This window comes from Theropithecus gelada, chromosome 18 (assembly GCF_003255815.1).
Source record: "Theropithecus gelada isolate Dixy chromosome 18, Tgel_1.0, whole genome shotgun sequence".
NCBI lineage: Eukaryota > Metazoa > Chordata > Mammalia > Primates > Cercopithecidae > Theropithecus > Theropithecus gelada.
The window spans coordinates 9637300-9663720 of NC_037686.1; the positions used below are offsets into that span (position 1 = coordinate 9637300).

The following is a 26421-nucleotide window of genomic DNA, read 5'->3' on the forward strand; positions in this document are numbered from 1 at the left end:
GAACTGCTGGCTACAGATACAAGAGTTTGGCCAAGATGAACAAAAGAATTCCATGGCAACCAATTCTCTATATGGAATTTGCTGTAAAGAATACTGTATATTTCACTGTTACTTGTAGACTGTGTGCCACATATCCTTCGTATCAGCAAAATTTATAATAAACATATGGACATATATATGCATACTTCCTCCCCTAGAGAGTTTCTTATTGAACGTTGGGCCAGCGTTGGACACCACTGGTTATGCAGGAAAGATGAAATTCAATAGGAAACAAGCTTCAAAGCAGCTTTTCCAGAAAGTCATAAGGAAGAGCAACGTGAACATAATCTGTTCAAATCAGTGTGTGTTCATGCTGATACCAATTCGATTTACCAGTATTGAAAAGAATTTTATTTGCAAACTCCTCCAGTTTGAAAGAGAACCAGGACTTCAACCAAATGAAACTGCAGACATTTTTGTTCAGCCTAAATGATCATGACTATTGCATGAGATTAGATAATATTATTTATTTATAACTATGACTTATAAAAAATGCTTTTCAAAGGTCTTAGTTTATCTTAGTTTGGTATTTTCACCTTTAAATTCACCAAAAAGCCAGATGCAGTGGCTCACGCCTGTATTCCCAGCACCTTGGGAGGCCGAGGCGAGTAGATCACAAGGTCATGAGATCAAGACCATCCTGGCTAACACAGTGAAACCCCGTCTCTACTAAAAGTACAAAAAATTAGCAGGGCGTGGTGGTGGGCACCTGTAGCCCCAGCTACTCGGGAGGCTGAGGCAGGAGAATGGCGTGAACCCAGGAGGCAGAGCTTGCAGTGAGCTGAGGTCACACTACTGCACTCCAGCCTGGACGAAAGAGCGAGGCTCCGTCTTAAAAAAAAAATTTTTTTTCACCGAAAAGGTGCATAAATATCAGTCAGGGGTACTGACTTGCTTCATGAACAACTTGAGTTGCTCAGATAACCCGTTCAGTCTCTCGCTCGCGGGAGCTGAAAGCTAAACCCATCAGACCAAGAAAAGGGCTCTGGCCCAACCACCCCAGAGAAGAAAGTTACCAGATCACACCATGGTTTTTCTGTTTTTGTTTGTTTTGTTTTGTTTTGTTTTGTTTTGTTTTGTTTTGTTTTGTTTGAGACGGAGTCTCGCTCTGTCGCCCAGGCTGGAGTACAGTGGCATGATCTCGGCTCACTGCAAACTCCACCTCCAGGGTTCACGCCATTCTCCTGCCTCCCGAGTAGCTGGGACTACAGGCACTTGCCACCACGCCTGGCTAATTTTTTTGTATTCTTAGTAGAAACGGGGTTTCACCATGTTAGCCAGGATGGTCTCGATCTCCTGACCTCGTGATCCACCCACCTCGCCTCCCAAAGTGCTGGGATTACAGGCGTGAGCCACCGCGCCCGACCCACACCATAGTTTTTAACCATCTGTTACATGTTTCAACAGAAACTCTGTCCTAACATGCATCAAATGATCTCTATATACAGTACCATAGAGGAAGTGCTTGTCCCTGGCGTCATATTGTGTGAACTTTTATTGATCCATAATCTGGTATAATTTATACACAGAATTAAGTCACTCAGACAGACTTGGCTTTTGTCCCATCCAAAAACATGTTTGATCCCATTTTTAGTGAAAAATTTCCCCAAATGGTTTTAGTGGGGGAAAAGAAGACATCCATGAGACCTGGTTAAGACTAAACATTATTTTATTTTTGAAGTTGGTATTTGTTTAGTTACATTCTTGCAATGCCAGCAAAAAAAAGAAAAAGAAAAGTCCAGATCTGAAGCATGCGTGTGTTATGAGAAGCCTGGAAAAGGCGATTTGGGTCCATTGTATAACTGCCACTTTTTGTTTTTATTCAAGGTGTCATAAAACTGAGTTCTGCAGTTGAAGGTATGTTTTTACAACCGCAAAATCAATAATGTTTTGCTTAAAGGTTGCACAGCGCGGCTTGTAGCTAAAAAGCTTCTGTGGCAGTGGTGTTTGACGCCATGTGCGAATTGCCAGCTATTGCCATTGCATCTGTGTTTCTCCTTGTTCTGGTCATTTTATGCTGCAAAGCTCTTAGCCCTCCTCAAGTGGCGTCTGCAATGACCTGAGAGGGCAGCACCAACATGTCTGTTTCTGTCTCCTGATGTGACTGCCTCGGAGCCAGTGCTCCTCAGAGAGCCTGGGCTCTTCTGTGGCCTTATTTGAGGCTGGACATGGTCTTGTCGGGAACCTTTGCCCTGGATCTTTCAGCAGAGCCTGGTCTAGAGCGTCCTTTATCCCAACAGAGCAGACGTGTTTTCCCAGGAAGTATGTGGGCATGAAGAGTCATTAAGGCTTCTCCCTGATGAGAAAATGAGATGGTTAAGGCATTTGCCAGTCTCATTGCGGGTTCCTCCTGGGCAGCGTGGCCCACCACCACCAGGCATAGTGAAGACCAAGTTCCTTTACTGTTGTCCGTGTCGGTGAGCGGCAGTTCCCTTCAGTCATGCATTCAAAAAGCTGAGAAGAAAAGGAAGGATTTAAGGAAAGTACAAAAGAGACGTTAAAGCAAAGTATTTTGCTGAGTAACCCCAAGAATATTAAAAATGACCTCATTTTCTGAAATGATTAATTGGTTATTGGTGTAAAATTGATCTCCTTAGCCTCATAGAAGTTTCACAAATCAAAAGTAGAGACTGTCATTTTCTTCTTTTGTGAGTTTCTGTGTTTGTTTTGGGGGGACGTGCGTTCTCGTTTATTGGGAGTTTGTCGGTCATGCTTTGGAGGTTTCTTCATCCTCACTTAATCAGGGGAGGCTGCATGGAAGAGGTGGTGGGTTTTCGGGTGAGTTTTCAATTTAAAGGGAGATGTGGCTGGCTTGGTGAATGGGCAATGCATGGAGGTGGGAAGTGGGAAATTGCACTGGGGGTTGGAGTGGTGAGGCCATTCAGGGGGCTGGAGTTTCAAGGTTGGGAGGTGGGAGAGTAGGTCAGTTATGTACCCATGGGACTGGCAAATCCAAAGTGAGGGTGCCCTATCCCTTTGGTGGATTTAGTACCATCACATTTTACAAAACCAAGTTGAAAAGGCAGTATTTCTGGCATTTGTGGCGGAAAGTATGTTGCTACTCTAAACTGGGCAAAAGGTGCAGGCAGCGGTGTTTCAGGGTGGAGAGAAAAAACCTTCTCATCTCAGGGAAAAAGTGCAAGTTGCAGGCCTCTGGTAGGCCAAGCAGAAATTCAAGTTCCCTTTACCCATCAAAATGGAATTTTACTGAAGGACAATGCAAGCTCCTCCCTGCCTAACAAGAAATAAGAGACACAGAAACAAAATCAAGCAGCACCATGAGAATGACCTTGGCTGCAGAAACTCCCAGTAGCAATTTCAGCACTGAGTTTCAGTTAATTATCTGTTGAATTACAGATAACAGCTGTTCACTCTGGGCCGTTTTGATGTCTTATCAAGGAATGGCTTTGAAGTCATAGTTTTACATTGCCTGCTTGGTTCGAGTGCAGTATTTCACTTACAACAAAAGGATATAGCGACAAAATACAATTTTCATTTTAACAGTCAGAAAGTCAAGAGAGCACTAAGTAATTTTTAAACTATTGTTTTGCTAGAGGTTACTAGTGGGTGTCATGGCTTGTCTGCACCCCCAGAACAGGGTTCTGTTCTCTCCAGAAAGATGAGAGTTTGAGGGAAAATGAAGGCAGGAAGCAGAATGACTGCTTGGGGCTTGTCTGGCAGCCTCTGGCCACCTTCCTCATCACTCGGCCTCCTCTGAGTCCCTGGGGCTCACAGGAAGTTCTCTGGAGTGGCTGCGGATACCGGAAGTCAGGCCCACTGCCGCTGTTGCTTGAGCATCTTTTGGGCAGCTTGTTGTCTGAGGCTCGGGAGCATGCTGTGTTGTAACCGTGTTAGAATATATGTGTGCAGGGGCAATTTGGGAGTGCGGTTGTTGGGGTGGGGGATGTGTGTTCCATGCATGCGTTCTCAGTGCATCTGAAACGTGGAACTCCTACAAGCATGCTCAGTGGCATGTGTGTCGGACACTATCTCTTGATGAGAAATCAAACCTCAGATGGTCGGCCTTGCCACTGCTTAGCTAATTACCGTACTTGCAACTTTCCATCTGTGGAATGAATTCAAGGCAGTTTCGTACAGCTTTTCATATCAAAGAGTACGCACATCAGTGGAAAAAATCCACTGTCAGAAATGAAACCTCTTTCCTTTTTTTTTTTTTTTTTAAAGACTCTGCTCTGTATTATCCTAGAGCTCTGAAAATAGTATTAATATTTTAGGTAGATTCTCTTATTCTTTTCAAGGAAAAATAATTGCCAAAGTCCTAAGAGAAAAACAAACCAAGATTCCATTTGCCACTCCCTACCAAGTGTCTATGGCAGGCAGTTCTGTTTCTTCTTTTCTGGAGCACGGGTGCCCTCTTCTGCACTGTGCAGCTTCATATCAGCTTTTTAAATCATCAGAAAGAAAAATCCATTTTGTATCTCATGAATGCTAAGGTTAAAGGTGGAATGTCCTTTGAATTTAAACAGAAACACTCATCAATGCTTTGATTATGTTGCGATGAGGAAAAAATGTGTGAACAGGGAAAAAGTTCAGTTTGAAAGAAATAATTGCAAAGTTTTATTGATAACACTGATGAATTCTCACCTCCGATTTTAGACTGGTAATCCCCGACTCCAAGAAAATTTGGGTAAGAGAGAAACATCCAGACAGCAATTTGAGGGAAGGGGGAGACAGTCGCACCAATGGCAGCGAAGGAAAAACCACTCACAACAAGAATTCCACAAGAATCTTCTAAATATTTCTCTGAATAGGGTCTTTTCTCTTGATACTGGAGCAGGGAGATAGATGTAGGGCTACGTATTTTCACAAGTAGGACAAAAACATTGGCCTTATCAAGGAGAAGTGGGAACACAGGTCGTGGAAGAGCTGAGTCACCCCTGAGTCCGAATGGCTCTGATATTCTATAGGCAGCTATTTCTTTCCAGGGAAGGAGGGGCCACCCGAGCCGGAAACTCTTGGTCCAACTGAAGTGGTGTATTCGCACATGGGGAGTGGGAGTGTTCCGGCAGTCACAGGCCTGGAGGGGCAAGATGAGCCAGCCGTGGTGGTAGGCGGATGCAAGTCTTCGCCACTGATAACCGGCGCGTGTTCTGTGTTGAGACTTGTCTCCAAGCGATTTGTTTATACCTTGTAGGTGAGAATCCGAAATGCCAAAGGGACATCACATTCTTTTGAAAGCCCGTATGAAAACAACGAAGGTTGTCTTCTGTGGAAAAGTTCCATGTCTCTAAATAGAGGAACAGATGAGCCTCTCTGAAGAAATCAAATAAATGAGGGCTGGGCGCGATGGTTCACACCTCTAATCCCAGCACTCTGGGAGGTTGAGGCAGGAAAATAGCTTGAGGCCAGGTATTCCCACGCTCTGGTCCACAGAGCAAGAGTCCCCTCATCTCTACAAAAAATATTTTGTAATAGTTAGCTGGGTGTGCTGGCATGTACCTGTAGTCCTAGCTACTTGGGAGTCTGAAGTGGCAGGATCAGTTGAGCTCAGGAGTTTGAGGCACCACTGCACTCCAGCCTCATCAACAGAACGAGACCCTGTCTATAAAATAAAAAATTTTTAAGGAAAAATTCTGTTGTTCATAGTATGACAAACAATGTGTCCAAAAACACCCCAAATGGATTTAATGTATTAAAAATATTCCTAATGTATTGATATCATTCCCTCTGTAGGTGAACTCTGTCCTTGTCATTGTGTCTTTCTTTCTTCCTTTTTTTTTCATGCAGAGTCTTGCTCTGTTGCCCAGGCTGGAGTGCAGTGTTGCAATCTTGGCTCATAGCAACCTCCGCCTCCCTGGTTCAAGCAATTCTCATGCCTCAACCCCCTGAGTAGCTGGGACTACAGGCACACTCTATCATGCCTGGCTAATTTTCTTTTTTTTTTTTTTTTGAGACAGTCTTGCTCTGTCTCCCAGGCTGGAATGCAGTGGCGCGATCTTGGCTCACTATAACCTCCGCCTCCTGGGTTCAAGTGATTCTCCTGCCTCAGCCTCCCCAGTAGCTGGAATTACAGGTGCATGCCACCATGCCCGGCTATTTTGTATTTATAGTAGAGACGGGATTTCACCATGTTGGCCAGGCTGGTCTCGAATTCCTGATCTCAAGAGATCCACCCACCTCGGCCTCCCAAATTGCTGGGATTACAGGCGTGAGCCACCGCGCCCGGCCTAATTTTTGTATTTTTAGTGGAGTTGGGGGTTCGCCTTGTTGGCCAGCCTGGTCTCAAACTCCTGGCCTCAAGTGATCTGCCCCCCTCGGCCTCCCAAAGTGCTGGAATTACAGGCATGAGCCACCTTGCCCAGCCGAGTCTTTCTGTTTTTGGAGCAAAGCCATGTGCTCAGTGTTTCAGGGTAGACTGTGGTAAATCCTTTAATAAACAGACACTGATGGACTTACCTCCAGTAGTAAATTGAGAAGGAAGTTCTAACTTTTTGTTTGTTTGTTTGTTTTTGTTTTTTAGGCGGAGTCTTGCTCTGTCCCCCAGGCTGGAGTGCAGTGGCACGATGTTGGCTCACTGCAACCTCCACCTCCCGGGTTCAAGTGATTCTCCTGCCTCAGCCTCCCGAGTAGCTGGGACTACAGGCACCTGCCACCATGCCCAGCTAATTTTTGTATTTTTAGTAGAGACGGTGTTTCACCATGTTGGCCAGGATGGTCTCGATCTCCTGACCTCATGATCTTCCCACCTCGGCCTCCCAAAGTGCTGGGATTCCAGGCATGAGCCACTGTGCCCGGCCAACTTTTTTTTTTTTTTTGAGACGGAGTCTGGTTCTGTCACCAGGCTGGAGTGCAGTGGTGTGATCTCAGCTCACTGCAACCTCCGACTCCCTGGTACAAGCAATTATCCTGCCTCAGTCCCCTGAGTAGCTGAGATTCCAGGCGTGCACCACCACACCCAGCTAATTTTTGTATTTTAGTAGAGATGGGGTTTCACCATGTTGGCCAGGATGGTCTCGAACTCCTGACCTCAAGATCCACCCACCTCAGCCTCCCAAAGTTCTGGGATTACAGGAGTGAGTCACCATGCCCGGCCAGTTTCAACATTTTTACTACTGGAAATCAAAACATTAGTCAGATAACTGACAGAGATAGGGTAAAGCTGTGTCTCAGAAGGAGTTCCTTCCTTCCACCAGCGTGGTAGGCGGCAGTGTGTCAGGAATACTAAATGGAATATTATAGAAACTGAGAACAAAACTCAAGAAACTTGTTTCTGCAAAGAAACCCAGACATCCTGTTTATAAGAGTGACGTGGAGGCTGGAGCACCACACTAAACAAACAGATGTTCTGTTCTCAGATATATCTTGCAGACATTTGTCATTATACTTTTGGCTAAAAGTTATATATTTTTTTTTCTTTTCAAATTTTTTTTTTTAGAGACAGGGTCTCTCTATGTTGCCCAGGGTAGTGTCGAACTCCTGGCCTCAGGGGATCCTGCTGCCTTAGCCTCTGCATCCAGCCAAAATATTCCTATGAAATAGAAATGTTTCAAGCAGGCACGGTGACTAACACCTGTAATCCCAGCACTTTGGGAGGCTGAGGCAGGAGGATCACTTGAGGTCAGGAGTTCAAGATCAGCATGGCCAATATGTGAAACCCCGTCTCTACTAAAAATGCAAAAAATTAGCCAAGCATGATGGCAGGTGCCTGTAATCCCAGCTACTCAGGAGGATGAGGCAGGAGAATCGCTTGAATCCAGGAGGTGGAGGTTGCGGTTTGTGCAGCTGCACTCCAGCCTGGGTAACAGAGCAAGATCCTGTTTCCAAAAAAAAAAAAAACAGTAATATCTCTGGGAGCATTGAGAGTTTCCCAAATAGCTTCCTAAGACTAGGACCCTCCTGAAATGGCAGAGATGGAGCCATGAGACTCAGAAACTGGAAGATGTGTGGAAAGAATTTTCCAAGGATTAGCCATTTGTAGCCTTGGGATTACCCTCACCTCAGATAAAGTTGACCTCACTTGACCAACAATTGGCCTCATCTCAGAGCTGTTTCACATTTATCATTTTACTTTTTTTTTTTTTTTTAAGTTTCTCCTTTCCCCTCTTTGTTTCCCTCTCCCTCCTCCTCTGTTCCAACTGCCCTTTTCTATTTCTGCGCAGTGTAGAAGAAAGTTTAAGGGGGACCTTAGGCAACAGAAAGCCAACCAGTGCCTGGAAGGGTCTGACAAGGAACCGCTATTTGCTTCAGTGTCCTCGCCAATAAAATAAAGACTTCTCCTGGGGCAGTTGCAGAGACTAAACTAGATGCTAGAGAGAAAGCCTTAACACAGTGTACAGAAGGCAGTAGGCACTCTCCTTCCCTCTTTCCTCTTTCCAATGTCTAAGGATCACTTCCACTACAATCGTGGTGTAGCACACTGCTGAGAGTTTCATTTTGGGCAAAGCCACAAACAGAGCCAGCATAAATCCTTGCTTCTCCCCTTTGAGAGTACTTAGAGGGAAGCAACTCCTCCTGTTGGGCAGGGCTCTCTGATCACCTTTCTGGGACCTGTGACATCTGCCAGGGGCCAGTCACAGCCCCAGTTTGGAGTGTTCGATTCAGACGAGATTGTCCCCCAGTCTGTTCTTTGAGTCCCAGAAGGTGGGGAGGAGAGGAAAGGTTTTCAGGCTGATACAACAAACAAGTGCTAATTGAAGACCGATTTCATCAATATTAATTGTGTTTTATTACAAAGGAGTTTATACTTGCACAGTGTTCCTGAGCAAGCCATTTGTCACCACTCATCAAGGATATGAACATTTTTGAATAAGGAGAACCAAAGTGAATACAACCACAGCTATTCAGAGAAGCTTCTCATAAATCTTTGAACTCAATAGCCAAAAACTAATCAAATCTGTGCTGAATGAGCAGCCTTAAGCACTTAACAACAAATTAGCATAATCCAGAGGACAGTGTGCATCCCAAGCACCATAACCTGCCCTTCACCCTCCTCCCGGGGGCAGGAAATAGGCATTTATAAGTCAAAGGCAAGCTGCAAACAATAATCTGTCACTTGTCACTGATTTATTTTCCCTCTTTTCTTTTTGTTTTTCAAGAGTATCAGTTTCAATGTCTGTGTATTTGTTTTTGTTATTTTGGCAGTCTAGTGAAAGTTTTCAATGTAAACAAAACTCTTACTCTTAAAGAACAAGCAGCTCTATTAAATTGCATAAGAAGGCAGTTCTTAAAGACAATGGTCTAATTAGCAGTCTTTGAAGCCAATTCAATAGTAATATCAAAGCCACTTCTAGTATTTCAAGCCCAAATTTAGAAAACGGCCTTGATGTTTTCAGTCTAAAATTATAGTCTGACCTTACTATTCATTTTGGAACACACTATGATTTAGAAAACTGCTGAAATCACTTAATGTTATGAACCTGGAAATCACACCCTCTTAAACGATACATCACACCCATTAAAATCAACTGTAAAATCCATTTTTTATTGATTTTGTTTGAATCTGGTATTCAACTAAGATGCTTACATACGTAAATATGGCCACAGCTGTATATACAACGGTTTTGTTGAATCCATTGATGCTTTAAGTTGAAAGAGCATACATTGTGGGTTTTGTTTGGTTTCACTGAGAAGGCCAAGGGATTTTTCTAGCAATGTTTCAACAAAATGCAAAATTAGATGCCAGCCCAGAAGCTTTAAGGATGCGAAATGTTTTGAAAATACAGATTTTCAGGTATTTCCTAGCTTTAACCAACATGGGTGCTTAAGTGAAGGCAGAAGGCAGCCTGGTGCACCTCTGTTGAGTACAATGTTTCTTAAACATGCACCTGTTAAGAGATATGAAGCAAATTTAATTTCCTTTTTAGCCTTCTATATCCCATCATTGATTTTATACATGCCCTCCTCAAATATGAACTCCTAAAATTGTGTTTGGAACACATATTGGAAGAAAGTATAGAACAGTATATAGGAAAGTCCTAGGTTCAAACTTCATAGCCATAACTTCCCGACTGTGTTGTAATCTGGAGCAAGTTACTCTGTCTGTACCCCAACTTTCCTCGTCTGTAAAATGGGGTAAAGCCACTTAGCACTCCAGATGATTAAGAAGCTTAAATAGGCCGGGCGTGGTGGTTCACACCTATAATCCCAGCACTTTGGGAGGCCAAGGAGGGTGATCACCTGAGTCAGGAGTTTGAGACCAGCCTGGTCAACATGGTGAAACCCCATCTCTACTAAAAATACAAAAATTAGCCAGGCATGGTGGCGCACACCTGTAGTCCCAACTACTCGGGAGGCTGAGGCAGGAGAATCACTTGAACCCTGGAGGTGGAAGTTGCAGTGAGCCAAGATCGTGTCATTGCACTTCAGCCTGGGTGACAGAGCAAGACTCAGTTTAAAAAAAAAAAAAAGGAGCTTAAATAAAATCAGATAATGTTGAAGTACCTAGTAAACTGTTTAGCATGTAGGCATTCAATATGTTTTAGATACTTATTTATATTGTTTTGTTATTGTTTTTGTTTTTATTGTGGGCTTAAAAATTAAATTATAAAAAATTCATATTCTGCTACTTTTACTTGATGTCATTATATATAGACATATATATATATATATATATTTTTTTTTTTTTCTTTTTTTTGAGATGGAGTTTCCCTCTTGTTGCCCAGGCTGGAGTGCAATGGCACAGTCTTGGCTAACTCCAACCTCCGCCTCCCAGGTTCAAGCGATTCTCCTGGCTCAGCCTCCCTAGTAGCTGGGATTACAGCCATGAGTCACCATGCCCAACTAATTTTTTGTATTTAGTAGAAACAGGGTTTTACCGTTTTGGTCAGGCTGGTCTCGAACTCCTGACCTCAGGTAATCCACCTGCCTCAGCCTCCCAAAGTGCTGGGATTACAGGCGTGAGCCGCCATGCCTGGAGATGTTACAATTTTGTTTGTTTTTTTTTGGAGATGGAGTCTCGTGTCTCGCTCTGTTGCCCAGGCTGGAGTGCGGTGGCGTGATCTCGGCTCACTGCAAGCTCCGTCTCCCAGGTTCACGCCATTCTCCTGCCTCAGCCTCCCGAGTAGCTGGGACTACAGGCGCCGCCACCACGCCTGGCTAATTTTTTATTTTTTAGTAGAGATGGGCTTTCACTGTGTTAGCCAGGATGGTCTCGATCTCCTGACCTCATGATCCACCCGTCTCGGCCTCCCAAAGTGCTGGGATTACAGGCGTGAGCCACCGCACCCGGCCATTACAGTATTTTTTAAACAGCAGTGATCATGTGTCTAAATAACATGAATTTGTTTTTTACTAAATTGAGTATTATTTTATTGCATGTAATCTAATGAAAATCTAACTAATGAACTTGATACAATCAAAATCACTCAAGAAAAATGATTAGAATTCTCTACACAACTCTTTCCTTTTCTTTATCTGGTAATGGTTTTGGTTTAAGCATGGAGGGTTTTATTTGTTTTCTTTTCTTATCTTTTTCTTTTTTTGGAGACAGGATCTCACCCAGGCTGGAGAGTAGTGGTGCAATCTCAGCTCACTGTAGCCTTGACCTCCTGGTCTTAAGTGATCCTCCACCTCAGTCTCCCGAGAAGCTGGGATCACAGGTGTGTGCCATCACGCTCGGCTAACTTTTTATTTTTTGTAGAGATGAGGTCTCATTATATTGCCCGGGCTGGTCTCAAACTCCTGGGTTCAAGCTGTCTTCCAGCCTTAACCTCCTAAACTGCTGGGATTACAGGCATGAGCCACCACACCTGGCCTCCTTTTTTAAAAATATTGTTTTGGAGTAGCATTAGTCGAGCAAATACTCATCAAATTAAAAATAGGACATTTGAAAAATACCACCATCAAATGATTTAGGGCATACCAGTCTTTTTCAATATCATAACTCATATAGAATATTTGTAAGGCATAATGACGTAAAGGATTCAGGCTGCTGAGGTCTGTGGCAGGAAGCACAGAAAGACTGTTTCCAAACATGACATATTATACTTTATTACTTCGTGCTTACTAATCTATTTATGACAAAATTCATGAATAAAGTTATTAAATGCCCATACTACTATCTCATGCCCTATCCCAGGCCGTGGGGACAGAAAGATGGAAAGATGAGCCAGACATGGTTCTCCTATCTAGAGACAGCAGCGTATGTGTGAACAGGCCATTATAACTTAATTTAATGAATGCAATGGCAGGAATATATAAAAGGCATTATGTGAACATAAAAGTCAGCCTAGGAACTCTGCCTGGGTGGATCAGAAGGATGCCCCAGTGCAGATGTCTAGGACTTTCAAGCTATGCAGAGGCAAACAGGAAGGGGAGGGCTCACTGAGGGAGACCTAATCCTGCACACGGACAGAAGGATGAAAAACGCCTAGCGCACCAGGAGTCAGATGTGGCTGCAACTCCATGCCCAGAAGGGAAAACAGCCAGGCATGAAATTGGGAATGCCGGTTGGAAATACATTTTCAAAGTTCCTATAGGCAATACATAGCCAGAAAAGGATGTTATTTATTTATTTATTTTCATTTTCTGTATTGCATATATATATTCACGTAGCTCAACAATTGAAATATGGCAGCCTGGACCACATGGCGAAACCCTGTCTCTACAAGAAATACAAAAATTAGCCAGGTGTGGTGGCATGCACCTGTAGTCCCAGCTACTTGGGAGGCTGAGGTGATCCTCCCACCTGGGAAGTCGAGGCTGCAGTGAGCTGTGATTCCTCCACTGCACTCCAGCCTGGGCTATAGAGTGAGACGCTGTCTCAAGAAAGAAAAACAAAAAACAATTAAAATACGAGGGAAAAATGCATTGACTCAATACCCAGTTCCCATTCTGCTTAACAGGTAACCTACCATGACCTATTTTCTTTTTTCTATATAGATATATGCTTTTTGCATATGTAAACATTATGAGTATGTATTTTTCCCTTTTTTTTACCCAAAAGATAATACATAGATGTACACTATTGTACAGCTTGCTTTTTTCGCTTAACAATGTCTTAGTAATATTTCCATATTTCTATAGAGAACTTTCCAGTTATGTTTTGTAGCTACATAGTATTCTCCTATATGGGTATAGTACAATTTACTTAACCAGTTTCTTCTTTGCCACACATTTAATTCGTCCCAATATTTTGCTTTCTCATACAGTTCTTTAATAAATAAATAATAGGCTGGCCACAGTGGCTCACGCCTGTAATCCCAGCACTTTGGGAGGCCAAGGCGGGTGGATTATCTGAGGTCAGGAGTTCAAGACCAGCCTGACCGACATGGTGAAACCCCATCTCTACTAAAAGTACAGAAAAATTAGCTGGGCATGGTGGTGGGTGCCTGTAATCCCAGCTACTCAGGAGGCTGAGGCAGGAGAATCACTTGAACCCAGGAGGCGGAGCTTGCAGTGAGCCAAGATCGCACCATTACACTCCAGCCTGGGTGACGAGCAAAACTCCGTCTCAAAAAATAAATTATTTAATTAAATTAAATAAATAATATTGTAAACATATAATTTTGTCCTAATACGTCTTCAGGACAAATCCCTGAAGTGGAGTTACGAGGTCAAAGGTTGTATTCATGAGGTTACGTTTTGCTACAATAAAAAACAACTCTCAAATCTGTCACTAAATATACCAAAAATATTCCAACCCTTGGTACCTGTCCTGTGATGTTCGCTTTGCCGGAGATTCCTGCTCCACTCAGTGTCTCAGAGACCCAGGCTTGGGTCCTGTGCCTGCACCATCTGGAACCCACAACCTTCACAGTCATTGCCACAGGAGAGAGACAGCCTTGGACCAAAAGTGACAAACATTATTTCTACTTATATTTTATTGGCTAGAACTAGTCACATGGCCCTGCCAAACTTCACGAAGGTCAAGAAGTACAGTTTTTGTGTGTGTTTCTGGTAGGAGAAGAGAGTACAATATGGGTGAGCACTAATTATATCTATCAGAAAGCATGCATGCTTTTTCATTGGCAAAAGTCTGCCAAATGACCCTCCACAGGCTTTCCCAATAGACACCGCTAGGAGTCCCAGCAGCACTGTTGAAAGCGCCTCTTTCTCCACAGTTTCATCAATATACTCTTTTATCAAACTTTTGGGTTTTCCATTTGTAATACTCTTATTAGGAGCAATGTTGAACCTATATTTGTATTTTCTTTTCAATGAACTGTCATGTCATATCCTTCAGCATTTTGTTTTCTTTTTGTTGTTTTTTTGAGAGGAGCCTCGCTTTGTCTCCCAGGCCGGAGTGCAATGGCGTGATCTCGGCTCACTGCAAGCTCCGCCTCCCGGGTTTACGCCATTCTCCTGCCTCAGCCTCCCGAGTAGCTGGGACTACAGGCGCCGCCACCTCGCCCGGCTAGTTTTTTGTATTTTTAGTAGAGACGGGGTTTCACCGTGTTAGTCAGTATGGTCTCTATCTCCTGACCTCGTGATCCGCCCGCCTCAGCCTGCCAAAGTGTTGGGATTACAGGCGTGAGCCACCGCACCCGGCCTCCTTCAGCGTTTTTTAGATGACTATTAGCCTGAGTTGTTGGAGTTATATATTAGGGAGAATACCTCTGTGATTTTGACCCTTCCTTCCCTCCTTCCTTCCTTCCTTCCTTCCTCCCTCCCTCCCTTCTTTCCCTCCCTCCCTCCCACCCTCCTTCCTTCCTTCCTTCCTTCCTTCCTTCCTTCCTTCCTTCCTTCCTTCCTTCCTTCCTTCCTTCCTTTCCTTCCTTCTTTCTTTCTTTCTCTTTCTCTCTCTCTTTCTCTCTCTCTCTCTCTCTCTTTCTTTCTTTCTCTTTCATCTATCCTCCTGTTTCTACATATACAAAAGGTGGCATATTATATACTCAGTTTGCTTTTCAAAATTCCGTAGTATATTCTGGAAATCATTCATTTTATTAAAATCTTCTTCCTTCTTTGCTAGGGTTGCATGGTAGTCTATGGGGTGATTGTACCATAATTCACTCACATGATCTTCTATGGATGAGCAGTTTATTTCCAATATTTTGCTATAGCAAATAATGCCACAATGAATAACTTGAGTCTAGTTGTTTCATACGTGGGGAGGCATATCTTCAGATAAACTCCTAGAGGTTGAATTGTTGGGTCAAAGTGTTGAAGAGGATCTGGTTTTACTAGACTTTGCCACATACCCCTCCGTAGGGGCTATACCCTTTGTACTCCCACCAGCAGTATATTAAAATGCTTAGCTCCTGGGTGTGCTTTTTTAAGTTCTGAACAAAGAGTGTATCTTATCAGAAAGATATGAAGGCTTATAATGATACAAAGAGCTAACATTTGTTGAGCACTTTATAATATGTTCATAATTATAGTAAGCAAAGGCAAGGCATATGTTATCTCATTAATACTTCACAGTAACTCAGTAGCTACTCTTATTATCCCTTGATGTATAGAAGAGAAAATCAAAAAAGGCATGGAAAATGTACTAGCTTAAGGTCATAAAATTTTAAATGCAGGACTGAGTGAGTAATAATTGAATCCTTGGAGTCATCCACAGTAGTACCCTCCTTTTCAGTATACCTATCTCCAGATAGGGCTAAAAGCAGTTTAAACTATCTAAGGGACATGGTGCACAGTGAAATCTCACATTTACATATGCCAGGTAAGCATCACAAATTCAAACACCTGAAATCCAAGATGCTCCAAAATCTGAAACTTTTTGAGCACTGACATGATGCTCAAAGGAAGTATTCACTATATCATTTTGGATTTTGGATTTTCAGATTTCGGATGCTCACCCAGTAAGAATAATGCAAATATTCCTGTCCAATTCAAAAAGATCTGAAATCCAAAACAGTCTGGTCCCAAGCATTTTGGATAAGGGATAGTCAACCTGCAGTACCAATGCTTCCAGGCACAATGTCATGAGATGGGGTGGGAGTAGCAGGGGACTGTTTGCGGATAACGACAATGGACATAATTTAGCACGTGTGTCCACAGTGACAGGCACTGGTCTATGAAACACTGTTTAAGAAGGGGACGTAGATGTTAGTGGAGACAGATCCCTGAAGACAGAACAGAAGCTGCACTGTCCCACGGAGACCAGTTAAATATTTAGTGTCCAAAGGCATTTAACTAGATTTTTATTAGTTTTGATTTTGCAGTTTTCTGTTCATGGTTTAGAGCCAGTAGCTCTTTTTTCAAGACTCAAATAGTTGTATCCTCTTGAAAGGCTCATAAGCCTAGGCCCAGCATCTATAGTACATATGAGACAATTGCCTGTTCTATGCCCTTACAGGACTGCTATGTGGCTAAGTAAGATGACAAGGTGAAAAAACTTTCAAACTGTAGAGTGAAATATAAGTATTTATTATGAATTTATTACGGAAAAACCAATCTACTATTGTTACCATAGAGGACAGTATTATATACTCTGTGTGTGTGTGTGTGTGTGTGTGTGTGTGTGTATATATATATGCACATTGTCTTTTTGTTTTTGTTTTTTTTTGAGATGGAGTTTTGCTCTTGCTGCCCAGGCTGGAGTGCAATGGTGCAATCTCGGCTCACCACAACCTCCAACTCTCAGGTTCAAGCGATTCTCCCGCCTCAGCCTCCCAGGTAGCTGGGATTACAGGCCCCCCGCCACCACGCCCTGCTAATTTTATATTTTCAGTAGAGATGGGATTTCACCATGTTGGTCAGGCTGGTCTCAAACTTCCGACCTCAGGTGATCTGCCTGCCTCAGTCTCCCAAAGTGCTGGGATTACAGGCATGAGCCACTGCACCCAGCCTCTTGTCTTATTTTCAATGGAATGACTGCCCGTAGAACCCTTTGTAATATGCATTAATTAATAATTATTTATTAATATATGATATAATATGTAATACTAGTTATATGTAATTAAGAAGTAATATATGTACATGCACATATATAGTATTACATATAAACACATTGTCTTACTTTTATGGAATACTAGTATAATCTTGTTTGCTGTGCCTCATGAAGAAAATGTTTCGTACAGTGTAGTTGTTAAGAATTTAGTTCTAGATTCTGACTATTGGATTTGAATCCTGGCCCTCCTGCTTAGTAGCTGTATGACTGTGGGCAAATTAATTGACTTCTCTGTGCCTCTCTTTCCTCATTAAATATTGGAATGACAATAATAGTAAGGATTAAATTGTATAATTCACGATAAGGTCTTAGGACAATGTATGGCACATTGTATGCACTCAATAAATGATGATAGTACTTGTAATAGTAACAGTAGTCGCATTGGCGGAGAAAGGAGATTGAGAATGATTCCACACATGAGGGTTTGCTGGAAAGCACAGGAAAATGCAGGGTTGCTCCGCTTTGGGCATTGGTCGTCATGTCTTTGGCCCTCAACTAGGAAACATCTTTCATTTGCAAATGTGGTGTGGGACGAGCACGGGATCAACTTAGGTAACTCCAGGGTGCTGAGTGCAGCAGTGGGACACTGGGGAACCAGCCCTGGGGCCTGATGGGCCAGTGTCTCCACGTGCTTGGTTTCTCCTCAGTTTGGGAGCTTTGTTGGTTTCCATCACTTATTCAACCAAGAATTCCTTTCAGACCCGAGCTGAGAGCGCCTGTTGCTGTGTGTCTTGGTGTGCGGCAGGTCCTGACCTTCCCGGCTGCTTTGCAGTGCCTCTGAAGACTGTATACTATTATTGCATGTTGGAAAGAATCCTGGCTTTGCTCCTAAGAGTAGGCCATTCTCTATTGCCTGGGCTATAGATCAAGGACTTCAGCATGTAGTTTGGAGTGAGAAGAGAACAGGACAACATGGTACTTAGCCACAGCAGTCCTTAAGTGGACTTTTATGTCAAGTTACCCCTATATCTCTTCATATCTTTTTTGTTGTTGTTTTTTCAAACAGTCTCGCTCTGTCGCCCAGGCTGGGGTGCAATGGCGCAATCTCGGCCCACTGCAACCTCCACCTCCCAGGTTCAAGTAATTCTCCTGCCTCCCAAGTAGCTGGAATTACAAGCGTGCACCACCACACCTTGCTAATTTTGTATTTTTTAAGTAGAGACAGGGTTTCTCCATGTTGGTCAGGCTGGTCTCGAACTCCTGACATGAAGTGATCTGCCCGCCTTGGCCTCCCAAAGTGCTGGGATTACAGGTGTGAGCCACTGTGCCTGGCCAGATTTTTCCTTTCAGAACCAATGAGGGTAAAAAGCTACCTTAGGAAACTGAAGGCATAGTGTGGCATTAGTATTTGAGCTCTTGTGGACTTATCACTAAGTTTGGTTAGATAAAGTAGATAAAAGGAAATGAGATTTATACAATGATTGTAACCTTATCTAATATCCACTTTGATGCCATAAGCCAATGTGACCGTTTTAGGATCTTGTTGAACTTTATGTTATAATCAGACTTATTTAGAGTTGTTCTCCTGATAATGTAGGAATCAAATACTAATGGTATCAAGTACTGGTGATATTGAATGTTTTCCTGATGTTAAAAACAGAAAGTACATAATGTCTCAAGAATTTGATATTATTCTTAAAATTTTCACACTTTTAAATACGTAAGATTAACAGAATAGTCACTGTGATCTTTATAAAGTATAAATATCTCATTAACAAGATGACATCCAAGGCAGTAAGATGTACATTAATGTGACTGAGCGAAGAAAAACGAAGTATAAAATCACAAGATGGGGAAAAAAAAAGGACAGCCACATTGGCTTACACCTGTAATCCCAACAGTTTGGGAGGTTGAGGTGGGAGGATCACTTGAGGCTAGGAGTTCAAGAACAGCCTGGGCAACATCATAAGACCCTATATTTACAAAAGAATTTTTTAAAACTAGCCAGGCATGGCGGTACAAGTCCATAGTCCTAGACACTGAGGAAGCTGAGGCAGGGGGATCACTTGAGCAGGAGGTCAAGGCTACAGTGAGCTATGATTGCACCATTGCACTCCAGTCTAGGTAATGGAGTGAGACACTGTCTCAAAAAAAAAAAAAAAAAATCTACCTAGCACAAAAACCTACCATTGTGATAATGCAACACACCATAGATTTATGAATTGAAATACTTTAGGTGCCAAAGCAAGTTAGCCAGCCATTAGTCTTTCTAATATATTTGGAATTAGATAAGCTCTTAACAAAACTCTGTGTATTATATTGATATAATATTTAAAGAACTAGACTTTGTTTTTGTTTTTTATTTTAATTTTTGAGACAATATCTCACTTTGTTGCCTAAGCTGGATTGCAGTGGCACAATCATGGCTCATTGAAGCCTCGACCTCCCGGCCTCAATCAATCTTCTCATCTCAGTGTCTTGAGTAGCTGGGACTACAGGTGCATGCCACCATGCCCAGCTATTTTTTTTTTTTTTTGGTGGGGGAGACAGGATTTTCCCATGTTGCCCAGGCTGGTCTTGAACTCTTGGGCTCAGGCGATCCTCCTGTGTCTGCCTCCCAAAGTCCTGGGATTACAGTTATGAGCCACTGCGCCTGGCCTAGAAAAACATTTTTAAAAGAGCAAAATCATAGATATAGAAAAGTGCTACCAGGAGCAAAGTGTGGCTCCTTTACCAAACAAACTAAACATATTTCTAGAAGGCAGACAAGAGGAGAGCCTCAGATGGAGACTTTTCTAGGGATTTGCACTTATTTTATATTACCAGATTGTCGGTCTTAAAATTACAAAGAAATGAAATTCCTTGATCAGCCTTTGCCCCTTTCTTGCTCACTCACTATCTCTGCAAATATCCATAAATATACACTGCAAAATCTTACAACAATCAAAAGGATAGGGTATCACTGTTACCTATTGGGTAATCAGGGACATCCAGGGGTTCATTTTGTGATAGTTCAGTTTTGTTCTTAGGAAAAGATTGGGTGTCCTTAGAAAGACATATGAACTCATTTAAGATACGTAAAAGTGGCCAGGTGCGGTGGCTCACGCCTGTAATCCCAGCACTTTGGGACGCCAAGGCAGGCGGATCACGAGGTCGGGAGATCGAGACCATCCTGGCCAACATGGTGAAACCCTGTCTCTATTGAAAATACAAAAATTAGCTGGGTGTGGTGGTGTGCACCTGTAGTCCCATCTGCTCGAGAGGCTGAGGCAGGAGAATCACTTGAAGCTGGGAGGCGGAGGTTGCAGTGAGCGGAGATCGTGCCACTGTACTCCAGCCTGGCGACAAAGCAAGACCCCATCTCAAAAAAAAAAGAAAAAAAAAAAAAAGTAAAAGTGGCTGGGCGTGGTTGCTCACGCCTGTAATCCCAACACTTTGGGAGGCCAAGGCAGGTGAATCTGAGGTCAGGAGTTCAAGACCAGCCTGGTCAACATAGAGTAACCCCGTCTCTACTAAAAAAAATACAAAATTTAGCCATGCATTGTGGCGTGCGTCTGTAGCTCCAGCTCCTCGGGAGGCTGAAGCAGGAGAATCACTTGAACCCAGGAGGTGGAGGTTACAGTGAGCCGAGATAGCACCACTGCACTGCAGACTAGAAGACAGAGCGAGACTCCATCTCAAAAATAAACCAACAAAAATTATATACAAAAGAATAATTGAAAACAAATTCTATTGAACTGGGTACTGTATAGGGTCTGGACTCAGAAATAGTGAGGACACGGGTTCTTATCTCTTGGGGAGACAGAAATCTATAATCAGTGAATGAAAGGTGTGAGAGACAGCCTTTAAAGGCTAAGAGAGCATGAGGACAAAGCAGATAACCCAGGAAGGCTTCACAGGAGAGGTGACAGCATACCCGAAGGATGATAGGAGTTGGCCAGGTAAAGAAAGGGAGGATGGAACTCCAAGCAGAGGGGCTGCATGTGTCAAGTCAGGAAAACAGGACCATACCCATATTTGAGAAAAGAGCAAAAGGTGTGTGGGGAGAGAATAGGAAGAGGCAGAAGATAAAGGGCCCAACTGTTGAAATCCCAACAAGGAATTTGGACTTCATTCTGTAGGAAATGAGGAGCCATTTAGATCTGTAAGCCAGTGAATGAAGTAGTGAGTTTCTTTCTTCAAAATACAACTCAGAAGGCATTTCGAAGAGTGAATTAGGAAGGGTTTGGATTATGGGCAGAAAATCCAGTGATTATTGAGGAAGGGCTGTCAAGACCAAGTCATCCATGGAATGAGGAGATTGAATTCATGGAATTCCTGACTATTTAAACATAGTTATGAGGGGAAGAATGGGGGCTTACAAACTGGATATTGCCAGTGTCTTTCTTTTTGAAGATTAGAATTCAAAGTAAGGGGGTTACATTCCAAGAGTTGGGTTAAACATAAGGAAGTTGTTAGCAAGTAACTGATTGCAAGACAGAGATGGTGACCATCTGCTGGTGAGTAGTCTCATTAAAGTACATCCCCAGCAGCTTCCCTGGTCCCCAGGAGGTTGTCCTCAGCTAGTCACAATAGAAGTCACCACACCCACGGCTGTAAGAATGAATGAATCAGTTGGCCAAGAAGGTAGAGCTCCTATTTGCTGACAAAAAGATGGCACAGACAACCAGACTCTTGACTGGTTTGTATATGGAACTTTCTGTGGTCAGTAGGAGAGAACATTTGGGCATTTCATGTATCTTCTATTGTAGTGACTTCTACGTTTATTATACACACTCCTTACGTCATTCCAAACCCTGCTCTAACAGGAGCCAGGAAAAATGTCTCTTTTCTAATGGTATCCACCACGCCTCGTGTATGTCAGATAATAAAGTTAGAAAATTTGCTCGGCTTAAAATATTGGATGTCATTGAGTTGAAATATCAATTAGGAAATTTAATGAAGATTAGAATTACTTTGTTCACCCTCAAATAAATTCATCTGTACAAATACATGACAGGGAGGGTCCTTCAGTCATTCAGAGACCAAGATCATTATGTAAGAACATGGTATCTTTCCAATTACCTCATCTCATGTGGTTGACTATAACAGCATAATTTGAATTAATAATCCATGAACCAGTTTGTATTAAAATCATAAAGTGTATCTTAAAAGGACATAAATGAAGCAGATTCATATAGAAATGAAGACAGTATTCTCAATATAATTTACATCTATCTGGATTTTATTCTTATAATGTCAGGGCATTACACATAAATAAGAAATTGAAAACTTGAAGAAGAGAATCAAAAGCAAGATGATAAAGCAGTGATGAGTCAAGTCGGGACAGAAAGTCCAAAAATGTCTTTTAACCTTTAGGTAAACAAAGAAGGAAAGGAAGATCAAAGTTTTCAGCTACAGAAAAGGATCTCATTTGAATAGCAATAAATACAAAGTCACTTTTTTCTTCAGAGTACATTATAAATAAAACATTATATATACAAAAAAGATTCACCGTTTAATTAACTTGATTTTTTCATTAATATATGCAAAAAATTATACAAATTTATAGTGGGGGGGATGTTCAAAGATAACTTATTTTAAAGAAAAAATCTGTCTAATACTCATCCGGCCACATTGTCCAAATTTCTCATGTATTCCTCCAGATATTTTCTATGCACATCTACAGAAATGGAATGATAACATACATAATATATATATATAAACAAAATTACTCTAATATGCTCTGTAAATTGCTCTTTTTACTTGACATTGTATCTTTAGCATCTATCTATATTGGTAAATATAAAGTTACCTTCTTTTTAATGTCTTCACAAAATTCTGTTTTCATGCATGGCCATAGTTATTTAACTATTCCTTTACTTATGGAAATTCAAGTAGTCTTCAGTATTTTTAGAGCTTACATTCTTCTTATTTATTTTTTTTTAATTTTTTTTTTTTTTTTTTTTTTTTTTTTGAGAGTGGGGTTTGCTCTGTCACCCAGGCTGGAGTGCAGTGGCCGGATCTCAGCTCACTGCAAGCTCCGCCTCCCGGGTTCCCGCCATTCTCCTGCCTCAGCCTCCCGAGTAGCTGGGACTACAGGCGCCCGCCACCTCGCCCGGCTAGTTTTTTGTATTTTTTAGTAGAGACGGGGTTTCACCGTGTTAGTCAGGATGGTCTCGATCTCCTGACCTCGTGATCCGCCCGTCTCGGCCTCCCAAAGTGCTGGGATTACAGGCTTGAGCCACCGCGCCCGGCCTAGAGCTTACATTCTTACACTGACTCCATGAATGGACTTTAGAGGGTCTCTTAAACCATTTGAAATTATAATAAAAATGTATATATGTGTGCATATGTGAATTACCTCTGGAGAAGAGTGTCTATAGCTTTCAGCACATTATCTAAGGAATCACAAAATGTAAAGGAACTTCATTACAGAATTTGTAGAACTGCAATTTCAGTGAAACTTTAGAAAACAGGATTGAGTACAATGACAGAATAGTGTTTCTCAACTTTAAAAAAATCCAAGCTACATTTTTATATACTGTACATACACATACATAATGATCCCTGGCAGAAATCACCACCTTCCACTCTTAATTCTGATAAATTCCCCTAAGGGAAGCATGCAAAGCACTCCCCATCCCTATCTATTCAACTTGATCTTCAGTTTAGGCCTTTTTTTTTTCTTTGAGACAAAGTCTTGCTCTGTCACCAGGCTGGAGTGCAGTGGCGTGATCTCAGCACACTGCAACCTCTGCCTCCCGGGTTCAAGCGATTCTCCTGCCTCAGCCTCCAGAGAAGCTGGGACTACAGGAGCCTGCCACCATGCCCAGCTGATTTTTTTCTTTTGTATTTTTAGTAGAGAGGGGGTTTCACCATGTTGGCCAGGATGGTCTCGATCTCTTGACCTCGTGATTCGCTCGCCTTGGCCTCCCAAAGTGCTGAGATTATAGGCATGAGCCACCATGCCCAGCCCAGTTTAGGCTTTGATGGTACCTAGAGTAGGTAGAAGCAGACTTTAAAGCCCAAAACTTGCCCAAGGCATAGCCTAATAGGAGAATTCTATCCCATAAACCTGGCATCCCAAAAAGATTATACCCTAAAGGTAAAGATGAACTAGAAGGTAGTCATCACCATATGATCCACTCCCCATCTCAACTCAAAACACAAAAACAAAACCTTGTCATATGCTAAAATTGGGGATTATCCATTCATGAGAAGTTGTAACCATGAGCTCTCATTCAAACCTCAGCCCAAATTTATATCACCTGAGTGGTCTAAAAAACTTCAAGCCATGAATGATATATTTCAAATGGTAATCCTCTACAGAAAAAAAAAAAAAGACTATTTTTCTAGGCCACATATAACCTTCCAAAATAAGCTCCCAAGGAAAGTAATCTTCTCACTGTCAAAAATAACCAAGCACACAAGGAAACAAGGCATCATAAATAAGAGAAAAGACCCACCAAGGATCAAAACGTTGGATTATAAGAATTAGGCTAGGCGTGATGGCTCACATCTGTAATCATAGCACTTTGGGAGGTTGAGGCGGGTGGATCACTTGAGGTCAGGAGTTTGAGACCAGCCTGCCCAACCTGGTGAAACCCCGTCTCTACCAAAAATACAAAAATTAGCTGGGCATGGTGGCACGCGCCTGTAATCCCAGCTATTTGGGAGGCTGAGGCTCAAGAATCGCTTGAACCCGGGAGGCGGAGATTGCAGTGAACAGAGATGGGTCCACTGCACTCCGGCCTGGGCAACAAGAGCAAAATTCCATCTCAAAAAAAAAAAAAAGAAGAAGAAAAGAAAAGAAAAAATATTTTTCCAGAATGAAGACAAAATGAAGACACCCTCAAATGAAGACTACAGACCACTGCTAAAGGAAATTACAAATGATTTATTTTATGTAGAAGAAAAATGATCCCTGATGGAAGATCTGAGATGCAGGAAGAATGAACAGCAATACAGTGGTTAATAATTAGGTAAAGACGCATGGGCGCTGATAATGTAAAACAAAGATAACAACATCTTGTGAGGCCAGGCACAGTGGCTCATGCCTGTAACCCCATCTCTTGGGGAAGCCAAGGTGGGAGGATCACTTGAGCCAGGAGTTGGAGGCTAGCTTGGGCAACATAGTGAGACCCTGCCTCTACAAAAAATAAAAAAATTAGGTGTGGTGATACACACATGTGGTCCCAGCTACTCAGAAGGCTGAGGTAAGATGACCCCTTGAGCCTGGAAGGCCGAGGTTGCAATGAACTAAGATCATGCCACTTGTACTCCACAGAGCAAGACCTCGTCTTGAAAAAACAAAATACAAATAAAAAGTAACATCTTGTGAATTATTTAATTTAATTAATTTACTTATTTGAGACAGGGTCTTGCCTTGTTGCCCAGGCTGGAGTACAGCGGCACAATCACGGCTCACTGCAGTCTCTACCTCTCAGGCTCAACCAATTCTCCCGCCTCAGCCTCTGGAGGAGCTGGGACTACAGGCACACGCTACCATGCCCAGCTAATATTTTTACTATTTGTAGAGTCAGGGTCTCACTATGTTGCCCAGGCGGGTCTTGAACTCCTGAGCTCAAGTGATCCTCCTGCCTCAGCTTCCCAAAGTGCTAAGATTACAGACATGAGCCACCACAACTGTCCAGAATATTTTTTTAAAAGACAGAATTAAAAATACATATAACCCAGTAAAAGTCGGGAGTTAAAGTGTTTTAAGTACCTTGTATTTTCTTTTTTTTTTTTTTTTTTTTTTTTTTTTTTTTTTTTTTTTTTTTTTTTGTTTTTTTTTTTTTTGAGACGGAGTCTCGCTCTGCCGCCCAGGCTGGAGTGCAGTGGCCGGATCTCAGCTCACTGCAAGCTCCGCCTCCCGGGTTTACGCCATTCTCCTGCCTCAGCCTCCCGAGTAGCTGGGACTACAGGCGCCCGCCACTTCGCCCGGCTAGTTTTTTGTATTTTTTAGTAGAGACGGGGTTTCACCGTGTTAGCCAGGATGGTCTCGATCTCCTGACCTTGTGATCCGCCCGTCTCGGCCTCCCAAAGTGCTGGGATTACAGGCTTGAGCCACCGCGCCCGGCCGTACCTTGTATTTTCTAAGAAGAGGTTAAGGGTATTGATTAAGTCTAGATATTAGTAAGTTAAATATGTGGATTAAAATTTCTAGGCTAACTCCTAAAATCATATAAAAAAAGTCAGCCAGGCATGATGGCGTACGCCTGTAATCCCAGCTACTCAGGAGGCTGAGGCAGGAGAATCGCTTGAACCCGGCAGGCAGAAGATGCAGCGAGCCAAGATCACACCACTGCACTTTCCAGCCTAGGCAACAGAGTGAGATTCTGTCTCAAAAAAAAAAAAGAATATTAACAGAAGGCCAGGCACAATGGCTCACGCCTGTAATCTCACCACTTTGGGAGGCCAAGGCAGTGGACCACTTGAGGTCAGGAGTTGGAGACCAGCCTGGCCAACATGGTGAAAGCCCGTCTCTACTAAAAATACAAAAATTAGCTGGGTGTGGTGAGCGCCTGTAATCCCAGCTACTCAGGAGACTGTGGCAGGACAATGACTGGAACCCGGGAGGTGGGAGTTTGCAGTGAGCCAAGATCATCCCATTGCACTGCAGCCTTGACGATAGAGTGAGACAAGAAAGAAAGAGAGAG

The 26421-nt window shown here is 42.6% G+C and overlaps 1 protein-coding gene across 8 annotated transcripts in view; it reads left to right on the forward strand.

Annotated features, from left to right (window-relative positions):
• The window catches only part of DLGAP1 (DLG associated protein 1), a 960906-nt gene that overhangs the window by 802649 nt on the left and 131836 nt on the right, over nt 1–26421 (forward strand). For 4 of the 8 annotated variants that reach the window (XM_025365243.1, XM_025365245.1, XM_025365246.1 and 1 more), the window contains one exon: nt 1867–1896. The exons of the other annotated variants lie outside the window; for them this stretch is intronic. In XM_025365243.1, the coding sequence (XP_025221028.1) occupies nt 1867–1896 (30 nt within the window). The remainder of the gene's footprint in view (nt 1–1866; nt 1897–26421) is intronic. 8 annotated transcript variants of the gene reach the window in all.